At 35.8% G+C, this 13,242-nt stretch overlaps 2 protein-coding genes across 2 annotated transcripts in view; one reads left to right on the forward strand and one right to left on the reverse strand.

Annotated features, from left to right (window-relative positions):
* Nucleotides 1–9,685, forward strand: LOC126858369 (CD109 antigen). The gene is made up of 6 exons (XM_050608617.1): nt 1–190; nt 561–750; nt 850–4,876; nt 4,958–5,151; nt 5,229–5,509; nt 5,597–9,685. The coding sequence occupies exons 2-6, from the start codon at nt 566–568 to the stop codon at nt 5,803–5,805; spliced, it is 4,896 nt and encodes a 1,631-aa protein (XP_050464574.1). The 5' UTR covers nt 1–190; nt 561–565; the 3' UTR covers nt 5,806–9,685.
* The window catches only part of LOC126858383 (synaptic vesicle membrane protein VAT-1 homolog-like), a 23,904-nt gene continuing 18,474 nt past the window's right edge, over nt 7,813–13,242 (reverse strand). Inside the window, exons 4-7 of the mRNA XM_050608655.1 lie at nt 13,014–13,162; nt 12,738–12,897; nt 12,076–12,502; nt 7,813–11,933 (exon numbers count right to left, since the gene is read on the reverse strand). Coding sequence (XP_050464612.1) covers nt 11,908–11,933; nt 12,076–12,502; nt 12,738–12,897; nt 13,014–13,162 — 762 coding nt within the window. The 3' untranslated portion in view covers nt 7,813–11,907. The remainder of the gene's footprint in view (nt 11,934–12,075; nt 12,503–12,737; nt 12,898–13,013; nt 13,163–13,242) is intronic.

Below are 13,242 nucleotides of genomic sequence, written 5' to 3' on the forward strand. Positions count from 1 at the left end.
ATAAGTTTGTGTTTGTAACAGGCCACTCCTTTTGCTCGCAAATTTCTACACAATGCGCGATGTGCTTGACATTTTTTAAAAATATTTTCATATGTAAGCGCATATGATTGTGGTGATGCTAATCGCGTGGACCATCCAGTGATATATGCGGGATTCGATCGACTCGATTCTGGGAAATCGCGATCCTAAGGTGAGCTCTAATGACACACGATTCGAAGAATGCGTTTGGGCGTTGACCATCGCGCGCTACCTAACCCCCGCGAGGGTAATTTATATTTTTTAATTTATTCTGTCGTGTTATTTATTAAATACGTAATGATTGAATTTATGATACTAGTAACTTATATGTGTAAAATTAACTGAGTTTAACAAGTTACGTGTACTGTTAATTAAACGTGATGACGAATGTATATATATAAAAATCATATCTATTTATGTTATGTCATAGATATGTTAATCGAAATCACAGCGCAATATTTGATGTGTCAATCACCGCTATTTGAAATCATATTTTCGACTTTTATATGAAATATAAATGAATGATGAATCATACATTTCAGTAAAAATGTCGATCTGGATTCTCTTATTATTGTTGGCTTCTGGAAATGGCCAGTTCACCCAAGAATCAGTGAATCAGGAATTTACTTCAAGGCCACCTTCACGAAATCGTTACGATGAGTGGGATCAGAATACAGGCTTTGGATTTCGAAATCCTTTAGGTCAAAATGAGAATGTTATAATTAAAGAAGCGTGAGTATCAGTATATTGGATTTAACATTAAGATAGAACACTAATTATACAAATGAAATATTAATGAAAGATTCAATATAATTCTTAATTTATTTGCAGCACATATTTTGTTGTTGCGTCTCGCATGGTTAGACCAGATCAAGTGTACAGAATTGCTGTAAACATTCTTCACAGTCCTTTACCTATGATAGTGCGTTCATCTATTCAACGCAATGGTGTAGAAATTGCAGCAGATTATCAGGAAGTAAAGGAGGGCATACCAGAAACTCTAATGATGCGCATGCCACCTACTTCTGTAGGCGGTGATTATAAACTACGCGTTGAAGGGATGTATAACAGTCTGAAAGGTGGTCAGGCCTTTTTGAATGAAACTAAATTAATATTTTCACAACGTTCTATGACTATATTCATACAATTGGATAAGCCTGTGTATATGCAAGGGGATACTGTGCGATTCAGAACAATTCCAATAGACACGGAATTAAAAGCATATAACAATCCCGTAGACGTATTTATGTTAGATCCAAACAGAAGAATTATGAGAAGGTGGCTTAGCAGGCAGAGCAATCTAGGTACAGTGTCACTGTCTTACCAATTGTCCGATCAACCTGTTTTTGGAGAATGGATTGTGCAAATAATTGCGCAGAATCAAGTAGAAGAGAAAACATTTTTAGTGGAGGAGTATTATCAAACACGTTTCGAGGTGAATGTTACGATGCCTGCGTTCTTTTTCGACAATGATCCTTATATTTATGGCATTGTTCAGGCGAATTATACCTCGGGTGCGCCGGTGAGAGGTAATCTAACCCTGAAAGCCAGTTTCAAGCCTTTGGACAGAACACGCAATCGTATGGAAATTGACCCAGTAGAAAGATATTTTAATTTTAACGAATATTATCCAGCATGGTTCAGACCATTAAACTTGTATGAGGAGACAATTCCAGTATTGAGGTTTTTTAAAGGAACATACTATTTCCAATATCCCATGGCGGAATTATTAAGTTTTGTTCAATCTATCGACGGAATGGAGGTCACTGTAATTGCAACAGTAGGAGAGAGATTCTTGGATGAAGTGGTCGTCGGCTATTCTACGGCAAGGATTTTTAATTCTACTACAAAAATCCGTTTCCTCGGCGGAAGTCCACAAATCTTTAAACCCGCGATGCCGTTTTCGTTAAATCTGGTTGCATCCTTTCATGATAATTCGCCGCTGCGACTTACGCAGCTCACCGGTGCTAAGATGGAGATTCGCGCGGACATTGAGATGCGAAGCGGACGTCGTAGTATTGATACTCAGTATCCATTAGCATCAGCGGAACATGCGGATGTGTGGTCCATAAAAATGGATCTCAGAAAACAACTTGGACTTGAGCAAAACAGCGATGCTAATCAGATTCTGAATGATATTACTTCTATGAGGATTTACGCACAAGTTACTGACGGTGAAAATTACAGAGCGCAGACCGAATTGCTATTGCTCGCTCATGAGTCTCCGAATATGAAGCATATCAAGATATCAACCTCTACCGAGAAGCCTAAAGTTGGCGAATACATGGTATTTCATGTACAAACCAATTTCTATATCGATGCCTTTAATTACATAATTATGGCCAAAGGTACAATACTTTTAACTGGAGAAGACAATATGCAACATAACATAAAGACCTTTGCGATACCTTTAAGTCCTGAAATGGCTCCTGTTGCAACCGCAGTAGTATATTACGTGGGTCGTTATGGCGAAGTTGTGGCAGATTCGTTAACGTTTCCGGTGAATGGCATCTCACGCAACAACTTCACCGTATTTATCAACAACAAGAAAGCAAGAACGGGCGAGCGCGTCGAAGTGGCTATCTATGGCGAGCCTGGCGCCTATGTTGGATTGTCAGGTATTGATCGTTCATTCTACACTATGCAAGCGGGCAATGAATTAACGTATGCAAACGTGATCACGAAAATGGCACACTTCGACGAAGATACCAATGGCACTCATTTGCACACCTGGCAGTACCACGACGGTGATCCGGATGAGATTGTGTACTTCCCATCCTCCACTTTCGGAATCGATGTCAATCGGACGTTTGATTATATCGGCTTGATTGTCTTCACGGATGCTATAATACATCGACGACCGGAACTCTGTAATCAAACTCAAGGATATGGCGAGTGCCTATCCGGTCGGTGTTATAGGTTGGAGAAGAAATGTGATGGTGTATTCGATTGCGAGGATGGCACGGACGAGGCGCGATGCGTTGAACGAAACACAACTGAGTTGGCGGAATTCCGCAAATGGCGTTTTAATCGCATTCAGAGACATTACGAAAATGTCTGGTTGTGGAAGGACATTAATATAGGTCCACATGGCCGGCAGATCTTCAATCTGGACGTGCCGCGAAGACCGGTTCATTGGATGATCACAGCATTCAGTATGTCACCCAGCATGGGTTTTGGCATGTTGCCAAGAGCGCTGGAATATACCGGAGTTCTGCCGTTTTACATAAATGTGGAGATGCCAACTCGCAGCAGGCAAGGCGAACAAATCGGTATTCGTGTGTCTGTCTTCAATTACATGCGTTACAATATTGAGGCGACAGTGGTACTGGCAGATTCCAGGGACTACAAATTTGTCCATGTCGAGGACAATGGCATTGTACAATCATACAAACCACGCACTTCCTTCGGCGAACATCAGTTTTTTATCTGGATTCCTGCACAAGATGCTAACATCGTTTATCTGCCCATTGTACCGGTGAGACTCGGCGATATCAAAATTCAAATCTACGCTAACACTTTGATTGGCAGGGACTCAGTGACTCGCAACTTGTATGTTGAGGCTGATGGAGTGCCGCAGCATCGCCATCAATCGATATTACTAGATCTTAGCAATCGAGCCTATGTATTCCAATATATGCATGTAAACATCACCGAGACACCGATCATACCATATGATGAGAACCGTTATTATGTGTTCGGATCTAACAAGGCGACCATCAGTTTGGTCGGTGACGTGGTGGGGCCAATCTTTCCTACAATGCCGGTAAATGCGACGAGCCTCATGAATCTGCCAATGGATTGCGCCGAACAAAACATGTTTAGCTTCGCTGCCAATATGTATACCACACTATATATGCGTTTGATTAATCAGCGTAATCGCACGCAAGAAAAAGAGAGCTTCTACTATATGAATATTGGCTATCAGCGACAATTGTCATTTATGAATCCTGATGGATCTTTCAGCTTTTTTCGCAGTGATTGGAACCAATCGATGTCAAGCGTCTGGTTGACAGCGTTCTGCGCACGGGTATTCCAGGAGGCCAGTTTTTACGAATGGGAAAATTATTTATACATTGATCCCGAGGTGATATCTCAGGCAGTTTCTTGGATTCTAAAACATCAAACGCCAGAAGGTGCTTTCTATGAGATAACCTGGCTGCCGGATCGAAAGAAAAACAGTTCCTTGAATTATAGAGACGACATAATTGCCCATCGGAACATTAGTCTTACTGCTCATGTTCTTATCACGCTGGAAAGCGTTAAAGATCTCACTGGCGGCCTAGGTTCTCAAGTGGCTCTCAGCGCGGCCAATGCTATCAAATGGCTGGAGAGAAATCTGAAGTTGCTGGAAGAACGCGGCAAGCCATACGAAATAGCGATAGTAGCTTATGCACTTTTGGTGGCGAAAGCCTCGACCGCCGAGCAAGCTTTCAATATTTTGGCGAGACACGCACGGAGAGAAGGTGGGCTGACGTACTGGGGTAGAGAACAAGTGCCACTTCCTCCGTACAAGTTAGAGAATCAGAAACCTTTTCTGCTACCGCGCTTACCTTACAAATATGACTCTGAAAACATAGAGACAACCGCATACGCGCTACTCGTGCATGTCGCTCGACAAGAAATCATGGTAGAGCCGATTGTTAAGTGGTTAAACTCACAAAGATTGACGGATGGTGGATGGGCCTCTACTCAAGATACCGTTTGGGCGATGAAGGCGCTAATGGAATATACTGTAAGATCGAGAATCAGGGATGTCAGTTCGCTTATGGTAACAGTGGAGGCTACTTCTTTGCCGGGACAGACTAAGACGTTGACCGTAAACGACAAGAATCTGGCAAGACTTCAAACCATCGAAGTGCGTAACATTTCGAAATATACGTATGTTTCACAAAATGATGTCAGAGCGATGCTCATAAATTGTATAATTATTTTTTAGATACCGGAAGCATGGGGAACTGTGAAAGTGCAGGCAAAGGGTGCAGGTTATGCCATTTTACAAATGCACGTGCAGTATAACGTAGATATAAAAAGATTCCAAACGCAGCCGCCGATTAAATCCTTCGATCTAATCACCAGAGCGAACTTCCACGGCAGAAATCAGTCTCACATCTCATATCTTAGTTGTCAAAGGTAAGATTATAACAATCATAATAATATCTTGCTATTTTTATCTTTTCTGTTATAAAAACGTATTGCGCTTTGTACAGATGGACAAATCTCAATGAATCCACGCGTTCTGGTATGGCTGTGTTGGATGTAGCTATACCAACCGGTTACATAATCCAGCAACAAACTCTGGATAAATATATCTTATCAAAACAAGTGAGAAATCTCCAGAGAGCACGTTTCCAAGACAAGAAAGTGCTTTTTTACTTCGATTATCTGGACTACGAAGAGACATGCGTAAACTTCACAGTGGAACGCTGGTATCCTGTTGCAAATATGTCGCGATATCTTCCCATTCGTATTTACGATTATTATTCGCCAGGTATTTATAAATATATTAATATTTTACATTGCTTATATATGAGATTAATTTATATTATTTGCATATTATTTACTATTTTTGTTTCAGAACGTTTCAACGAATCTATATTCGATGCACTGCCAACGTATACTTTAAATATATGCGAGGTTTGTGGCAGCTCACAGTGTCCTTACTGCCCAATTTACAATGTCGCTACATTTTTAGTCACACCAACAGGATTCCTGCTTATCACGTCGCTTGTTGTCACGATAACAAGGTATTTCCAAACACAACAATTCAGTGACGACTATCAATAACACAAAGGTAAAAATATTCGATCCTTGTCAATTTTTATTGCCATGGTTTGCCTCTGCTAACAAAACATAAATATGGAACGGTACGATAATCGAAACATATAATTTTGTAAAAATGATAAGAATATGTGAATTAAATAGAAGACAAATTATTTCCGCGAAAACCCTCAATAATTTTAATGCAATTAATTATTCCGCAAACAGCCATCATTAATATGATTATGCTATGAGTTTTAATTCCTCTTGTCAATGAAAGCAATTATTTATTTTTGGTAATTTTGGCTGTTTTTGTATGTGACATCTATGTTAATGTCGAAGATCTCTCTTCTCTTTATGCTATATAATTTATGTAAGAGATATATTCAACTAAAATTTTGTTATCTCTTTTTATGTGCTTTTATATTTGTATAGATTAACATTCTCTAAAAGCATATTATCAATTGTGAAATTAGAACAAATAATCATTAATAATCTTTTATTATTTATCCGAAGAGATTTTGCAATAGAAAACATAATAGTAATTATTCTATAAAAAAAAGTACACAAACAAAACTCTTATATATTAACATCATGATTAAGATTGTATTGTCGAAAGCAATCATTTCGGAGAATATTGATTGAAAGTAATTTTGGGCGTTTTTTACAATGTCCAAACAATTTTGTTGTATATTGTTCAAAGATTATTATTAATTTTATAAATATTATTATAATATCCGTCCTGTTTTTTTAGAATGCATAAAGTTGTTTTCTACATTGTTAAGGCATTGTACTCTTGGAGGCAAAGCATCTCAAGTACAAATCAAGCGTAATAGTTGTAGCCAGCGATTTTCGTTAGCTATGCTATTAACTATTATTACCAAAATAATAACGACAAAAGTGTTCGTAGTAATTAAAAGAGTATATCAAAGAGGATATATTATATACTAGTTTTGGATTTTTAATAAGCTATGTAAAACGCTTTTTTCCAAATTTTTTTTTCTTCAAGTTTTTATCTTCATTGGATATTTCCTTGTTTTATTTATATTATTTACAGAATTATATATTATTTGTAGATCGTGCCTTCGTAGTGCTCGTTAAAATTCTTGATTTAAAAAAAACTGCTTCCTGTTTTATACATTACTTCAATTTTTGAATATATAGAAAAAAAAATCATTCAAAGAGGCAATACAAGACTTGATGTGATTCGGCAAAATGTGTAAATAGTAGGCTAGGAGACATGAATATTCCAAAACTCGATTCAAAATCGAGTAAATTATAATGATACCGTCCTGTTTATATATAAATATGTATTTGTGAATTTTATACCGTCCTAATAAGAGATTTTATACCGTTCTGATAATTAGTGCCTCGAGAAAATACATTTATGTGTACAGATATGTATCTGTTTAAAAAAAAAGACGTTAAAGATCTATTTTAATAACATAGCACGTTATATAGATATATATATATATATATGACTTATAAAATACATAGAAGTTTAAGTTGTAGTTAATAAAATAGTTACGGACTACTGATGCTTTAAGGATCTGCCTTAAATTTCAAACATGGATTATCTCAATTCATAAACGGCAGATCTTTGCAACAATTATTTATTACACGCGACGCAATACGGATTATAAATATATAACGGATCCTTAAAATGCATCCGTATGTGCGTAACGCCTCGAGATACCGTCCAAGAAAAAAAAGTCTGCTTCATAATACAGATAAAATATATACTTTAATAACACAAATCATCGCAAAATAATCTTTGTATGATTCATCACGATTTTTTTTATATTAGCAAAATCAACACATTTAATACGTATGGAATACATATTTTTAAGTTTTATAATCTTTATACAAATATATAAAGAATAAAAAATATTATTTCATATATACTGCTTATACCTCACATATACCTTGCTCAATTTCGAAAAGTTTTATTCTCTTCTAGAAAGAGATGAGACATTACTGTAGAATACAGAAAAGAGAAAGAGGAAGAAGCAGATGCAATCAAATTTCGCCCTGTGTTTTCGAAGCAATCTTTAATATAGCAACATAGTCAGTCTTACAATAATAAGCCAAAAATACAATCTATATCAAGCTTGACGGAGAGCGGGCGAAGATTTTTTTTCCTTTTCCCATGAGCTTCTTCGGGCGTAGTTAAATCGCAATCAAGAATCTCGGCAGTGGGAAAAAGCGCTTGTTGCTTTCACCCGGATCCCTCGACAAATTTTACAATTTTACACAATTATAATGTATCACGTTCGCAAAATTGTAGGTCCTGCTTTCTAACGATGCGGATTCGCATAACTAATAAGAGACGTACGCCTGCTCAATATCTTCTCATTCTCGCTCTATCATGCCAACGGAATGGTTATAGCTTTTGAGACGAACCTTTCGTAAAAATATACTTTCAACGGCAAAAAATTGTCCCCAAGTTTCAGAAACAAATTCCCCGGCCGCGTACCCCTTTTTCGTAACGATGTAAACAATTTTCATTTTATCATTATTGACAATCGTTTATAATGTATGCACAATTTGTTTCAAGGATTTGTTCTGGAACAAGTATATAGAATTATTACTGCTAAATGACTCTTGCGTGCTGGCATGAAATCATATACATACATTTCGGTCATTAGCTATCGAATATGTTTTAGTATGCCAGTTTGCGTAGATTGTCTCGCAGCTTAAAATGTTTAAATTCAGTCGACTCTTAAAATTTAAAAGCGGCTTAGTTAAACGATGTAGCCGTGAACATGTAACGCGCATTCAAGAATATGGCGCATTAGATATGCATTTTTTTTAAATGCTTAAAAATTATGTATGTATTATATATTTATATATGTTTAGCAATTACAGAGAGATAGAAGCATTCCGACATAATATCGTAATATCCGCGCAATTTTTGTGCACATTTAAATATTCTAAAATTAGAATAACATTTCGCAGTTGTAAAATATATTTTGATTGCGATATTAACACGATGTAACGCGAAATTTCATCATTTTTGTATAAGTTGAGTTATGTAAATTTTTCTGAAGTGCGACGGCCTCTCTTAAATATATTAATCAAAAATCAATCTAAATTCTCATGCTCGGCAGTAATTACTCACGCAAGGCATTGACAAAGGAAAAGAAACTAAGAATACATAAAAATACACTGCTAATTATATAAAAAGTGTTTTATAAAGCATGACGTCATTAACAACATGTAAATAAGATAATGTATAATATCTGCAAAACTGCAATTTCGGCATACGAGATTTGATAGCTGGATTAAAATTATCCGCTATAATAAAAAAGTAGCCAGTCATTAATCGACTTTCGCGTACGCTCTTTAGATTTAAAGCTCTTGCATCTAATCTCACATATAACACTCGCATATCCCAGACTTATTATTCCGACATTCGTGCTTCGGACCTAAATAAAAAAATTAGGACAGGAGAAAACGATCGATACAAATATATATAGATATATTATAATATAATAGAGTTATTTGATGAAACATTTAAAGCCTTACAATAAAATATACAGTATGATGTATGTCATCGTATTTCGTGTGTGGACGTGTGTCGTGTTTTCATGTCGGATTAAGTGTATCTCTTACGTGTTTAAAAGATGTCTCAAAATATGCAGCCACATTTATCATGTTTTTTGCATTTTTTACACTTTTTTTGTCTTTTTCTTTTCAGATCGATACGTTTTCTTGATGAGTAAGATATTTATTATGTATTTTTGGACCGAGAGATTCGATACGGCAGTAATTCTTGGCTCTTTCATGCGCTTCTCTGACAATTTGAGATTCGCGCGCGGGATATCAACGCATATCTTTCCTCTCGTCCACGCGTCTTTTTCTTCTCGCATAATGATTTGTATAATATAGATATCGGTATACAGAGCTAGTATCAAATCCTAACAAAATCGGCTACACCAAAATTGTTCCAACATTTCGGAGAGATATGCACACTTTGTTCTGCATCGGTCAGGTTCTCCACTGAGCCGCATTCCATCGAGAGGACACGCCCTCAAAATTTTTTTTTTCTTTTATCTCACCTCTCAAGAGATTCACAAGGATCCTCTTAATCTTTCATTTATATTATTATGAAAAATCTTCTCGCTCAACAGATCGCCGTTAATAACGCGTTCTTCATTATTTTTTGCGTTCGTAGAACGGCCAATAATATATCACGGCCGTCGCAAAAATATTACTCGAAGGTTCGAAAGTTGAAGAAAGACCGCAATGCGGATTTAACATAATTTATCGGATTGCAGTCACGCATTCGGCGTCTTAAGCGACACTATGTATTTACGCGCGTGATAATAGAAAAAGAGGCCTATTTTTTTTAAACATTCCTTCTCGTAAGAAAAGCGATATATTCTACGATGCTAATTCATTAAATTACTCTTCATGTACATGTTGATGCAACGTCATTAAATATGTTTATAAAATTTCATTTAAACAATAAAGTTATTTGGAGCTTTTAAAGTACATCGGTTTGCACATCTCAATAAAAACGATGAGATATCGTATTATATGAGCATGTATGCCCGATTTTTTGTTAAAACTGATTCGAAAGTCATGAGGGGAAATAATAGTACGCCAACATTCGTTAAAATAATTCTCAAAGCACTTATGTGCCGAATAATATCTCTATTAGGCTTATAATTTCAAGCCATGATTAATCAGTCTAATTATATATATTTTTGCTTAATTTATGTCATAATCAATTTTCTTATATTCGGATTAGATATCAAATCTCTGATTATCCATCATTTTTAGCATATAATAAACGCGAGTCATTTATATTTAATTTTGCGTTACATTTCGAATTTCCAAAATTTAATCAAAATATTTTGAAAGTTCGTTGATATATCGTTGCAAAGATCAATGCACGTGATTTGAAAAAAAGAGATATAATTTCGATTTAGAAAAATACCGATTATAATGAGCTGTTAGATAGTTACATTTTAATATTTCAATTTTTTTTCTACTTTTTAATTTTTACATAGGAAAATCTACATAGGAGAAAAGTCTAAAACTAATTTTACATAAGAACTATATGAAGTATGAAAACGTACGGAAAAAGAGCATCCAAATCTCAGATAAATGCCGCATATATGTAGTGTACTAAACATTATTCTTGACTTTCATCGCTATCGTTAAAATTTAAAAGGATATTACATCGTGACAAGAGGGTCACGATGAATAATAAAGTAGCGTAAAAACATCTTTGTAATACGTAAAATTTATGTACGAAAGTAATGTAGCTCTGCATTTTTAGCTTTTCTTTATGGAAATGCGACGTTAGCGCAATATGTTATTTTATCCCATTATAAATTACAAATAGAGGTAATATTATATTATATGAGAGAGAATGTGTTAGTATATATCGTAATAGCAGCGATAGTATTCAATACAGATAAACAGAGACAAGTAGATAACTGTTGGACAACACACAATTATTAAACTGCTATTATATCATGTGTTTATGAGCTCGGTCATTTAATAAGTACGGAAAGGTTATCGTACATCCTTTTCCTAAAATAATAGGGATAATAGAAAAAAGAATCAAGCTGCCTAATGACTACGTGATATCCAACAATCATTTACTTAACTCCTCGCAAAATTAACCATTTGGTCGATGTGAAAAAATAAACATAACGTTCTTATATTCTGTAAACTACTGTGGACCGCATCAAGATTGTTATTTCTATTTAGTTGCTTTTCCCGTTCTTATGCAATATGCTGATTGATTCTCCTTTAGTTATAATTCTTAATCTCGGTGCAAATGTAAGGGAGAACATTTACGAGCAGATGATAAGCGTTAAAAATCGTGACTTTTGGACATAAAAGAGTAATATGTATAACTTAGCAAGCAATCGATTACTTACTAAATCGAAATTTCGTATTCCATATTCCAGATAATTATTCGGAGATTAATATTCGTCCATTATATTAAGTCGTATGATATAATTTGTGGATCATCTGCATGTAAACTTTGCGCGATATCGCTTGTGTATTATTTAAAACGAACTTAATTTTTCGTTCTTTCGGGCAATAGTACTTTTTGAAAAATTCTTGACGTTTACGGATATCAATTTCATCTTACTTTCCGCTAATTCAGCTAGATTCCTTTTCTTTGGAATCTGAAACAGAAAATATGATTGAATCTTTGGACTTTTTCTAGTTAGTTTATAATATTTATGGAATTATATACAAAAATAACATGTCTAATGTAATTGTTCCAAAAATTAATTTCCAAAAATTCAACACATCTTATTTTCTTACCGCTATCAGATTTGTCTTCTGAGGTACCGTTTGTTAATTCGGGTTCTTTCTTCTTTTCCCCCTCTTCCGATTCTACGCTAGACGCCTTCTTCTCCTCCTGATTCGCAGCCTTCTTGTCTTTTGCTTTGCCTTTAGCCGGCGTAGCTGGTTTGGGCTTCGGCTCCAGACTCGGATCCAGCACGATCTTACCGATGTTCTTGCGATCGTGCATTTTTTGCATAGCCTCGGGTACATCCTCCAGCGCCCATGTTGAGTCCACCACTGGTTTGATTTTGCCCTCGCTCCACAATGTATACACTTGATTCACCGCCCGTCGAACGAACGCGTGACTGCCATGTTGATACATTAAGTGGCGCAGATTCAATCCGGACAATGTCTTGTTCTCATCAAATAGCTTTATAGGCGACACTTTATCGACTTGCCACCACTAAACGACAAACAATAAAAGAATATAAAGATGATGGGAATATCATATTAAAGAGACATCAGGAAAAAAAAGTTTAAAGAATTAAACAGTTCAAAAAAACTGGAAATTTACAAAATATTACAGCACAATGTTAAAGAATACAAATTTTATTCAATATAATATATTTTTTTGTTCGAATAAATTGTATTGTTATACTTAAAAAAATCGAATTAATCTGTAATGTCGAACTACGTACTGATCGCGCTGCGGAAAAGAAGCTCTTAGTTTCTCCGGTGACGACATTGCTGGATCCATAAAGGATGTACTTGCCCATCGGTTTCAAGAGGGCGTAGCCCTTGTTACATTCTTCGCCGCATAGACAGTCTAAGACAATATCTACACCTTCCGGGGAGATTCTAAACAATCAGAAATACAGTGCTCGATTATATTACATGTTGATTATATCTTGAAATTTCTTGAAAAATATAAAAGAGGCTACGCAATCATATCACGCACGATATCGTATACGTACTTTCTGACTTCGTTGCTATAATCTGTGCCGCGTTCCAAAAGATGATCGATAGTTCCAGCGTTCTTAAGGGCTTCATGTTTGGATTTGCTACAGACGCCAAAGATAGTTACATCCTTCACGGTTTTCGCAAGCTGAACCACCGCTTGACCCTAAATTGAATAAAAATAATATCCCTCATTGATGCAATCGGTATCAAAATTTAATATAAAAAAATCATGAGAAATTTGAA

The sequence above is a fragment of the Cataglyphis hispanica genome, chromosome 25, assembly GCF_021464435.1.
Source record: "Cataglyphis hispanica isolate Lineage 1 chromosome 25, ULB_Chis1_1.0, whole genome shotgun sequence".
Taxonomy (NCBI): domain Eukaryota; kingdom Metazoa; phylum Arthropoda; class Insecta; order Hymenoptera; family Formicidae; genus Cataglyphis; species Cataglyphis hispanica.

Bases quoted from the DNA above. Each gene is read 5' to 3' on its own strand.
- LOC126858369 (XM_050608617.1), top strand. From the start codon at position 566: ATGTCGATCTGGATTCTCTTATTATTGTTGGCTTCTGGAAATGGCCAG. The intron at 751-849 runs GTGAGTATCAGT...ATTTATTTGCAG, and splicing joins AATGTTATAATTAAAGAAGC to CACATATTTTGTTGTTGCGT. The intron at 5,152-5,228 runs GTAAGATTATAA...CGCTTTGTACAG, and splicing joins TCATATCTTAGTTGTCAAAG to ATGGACAAATCTCAATGAAT.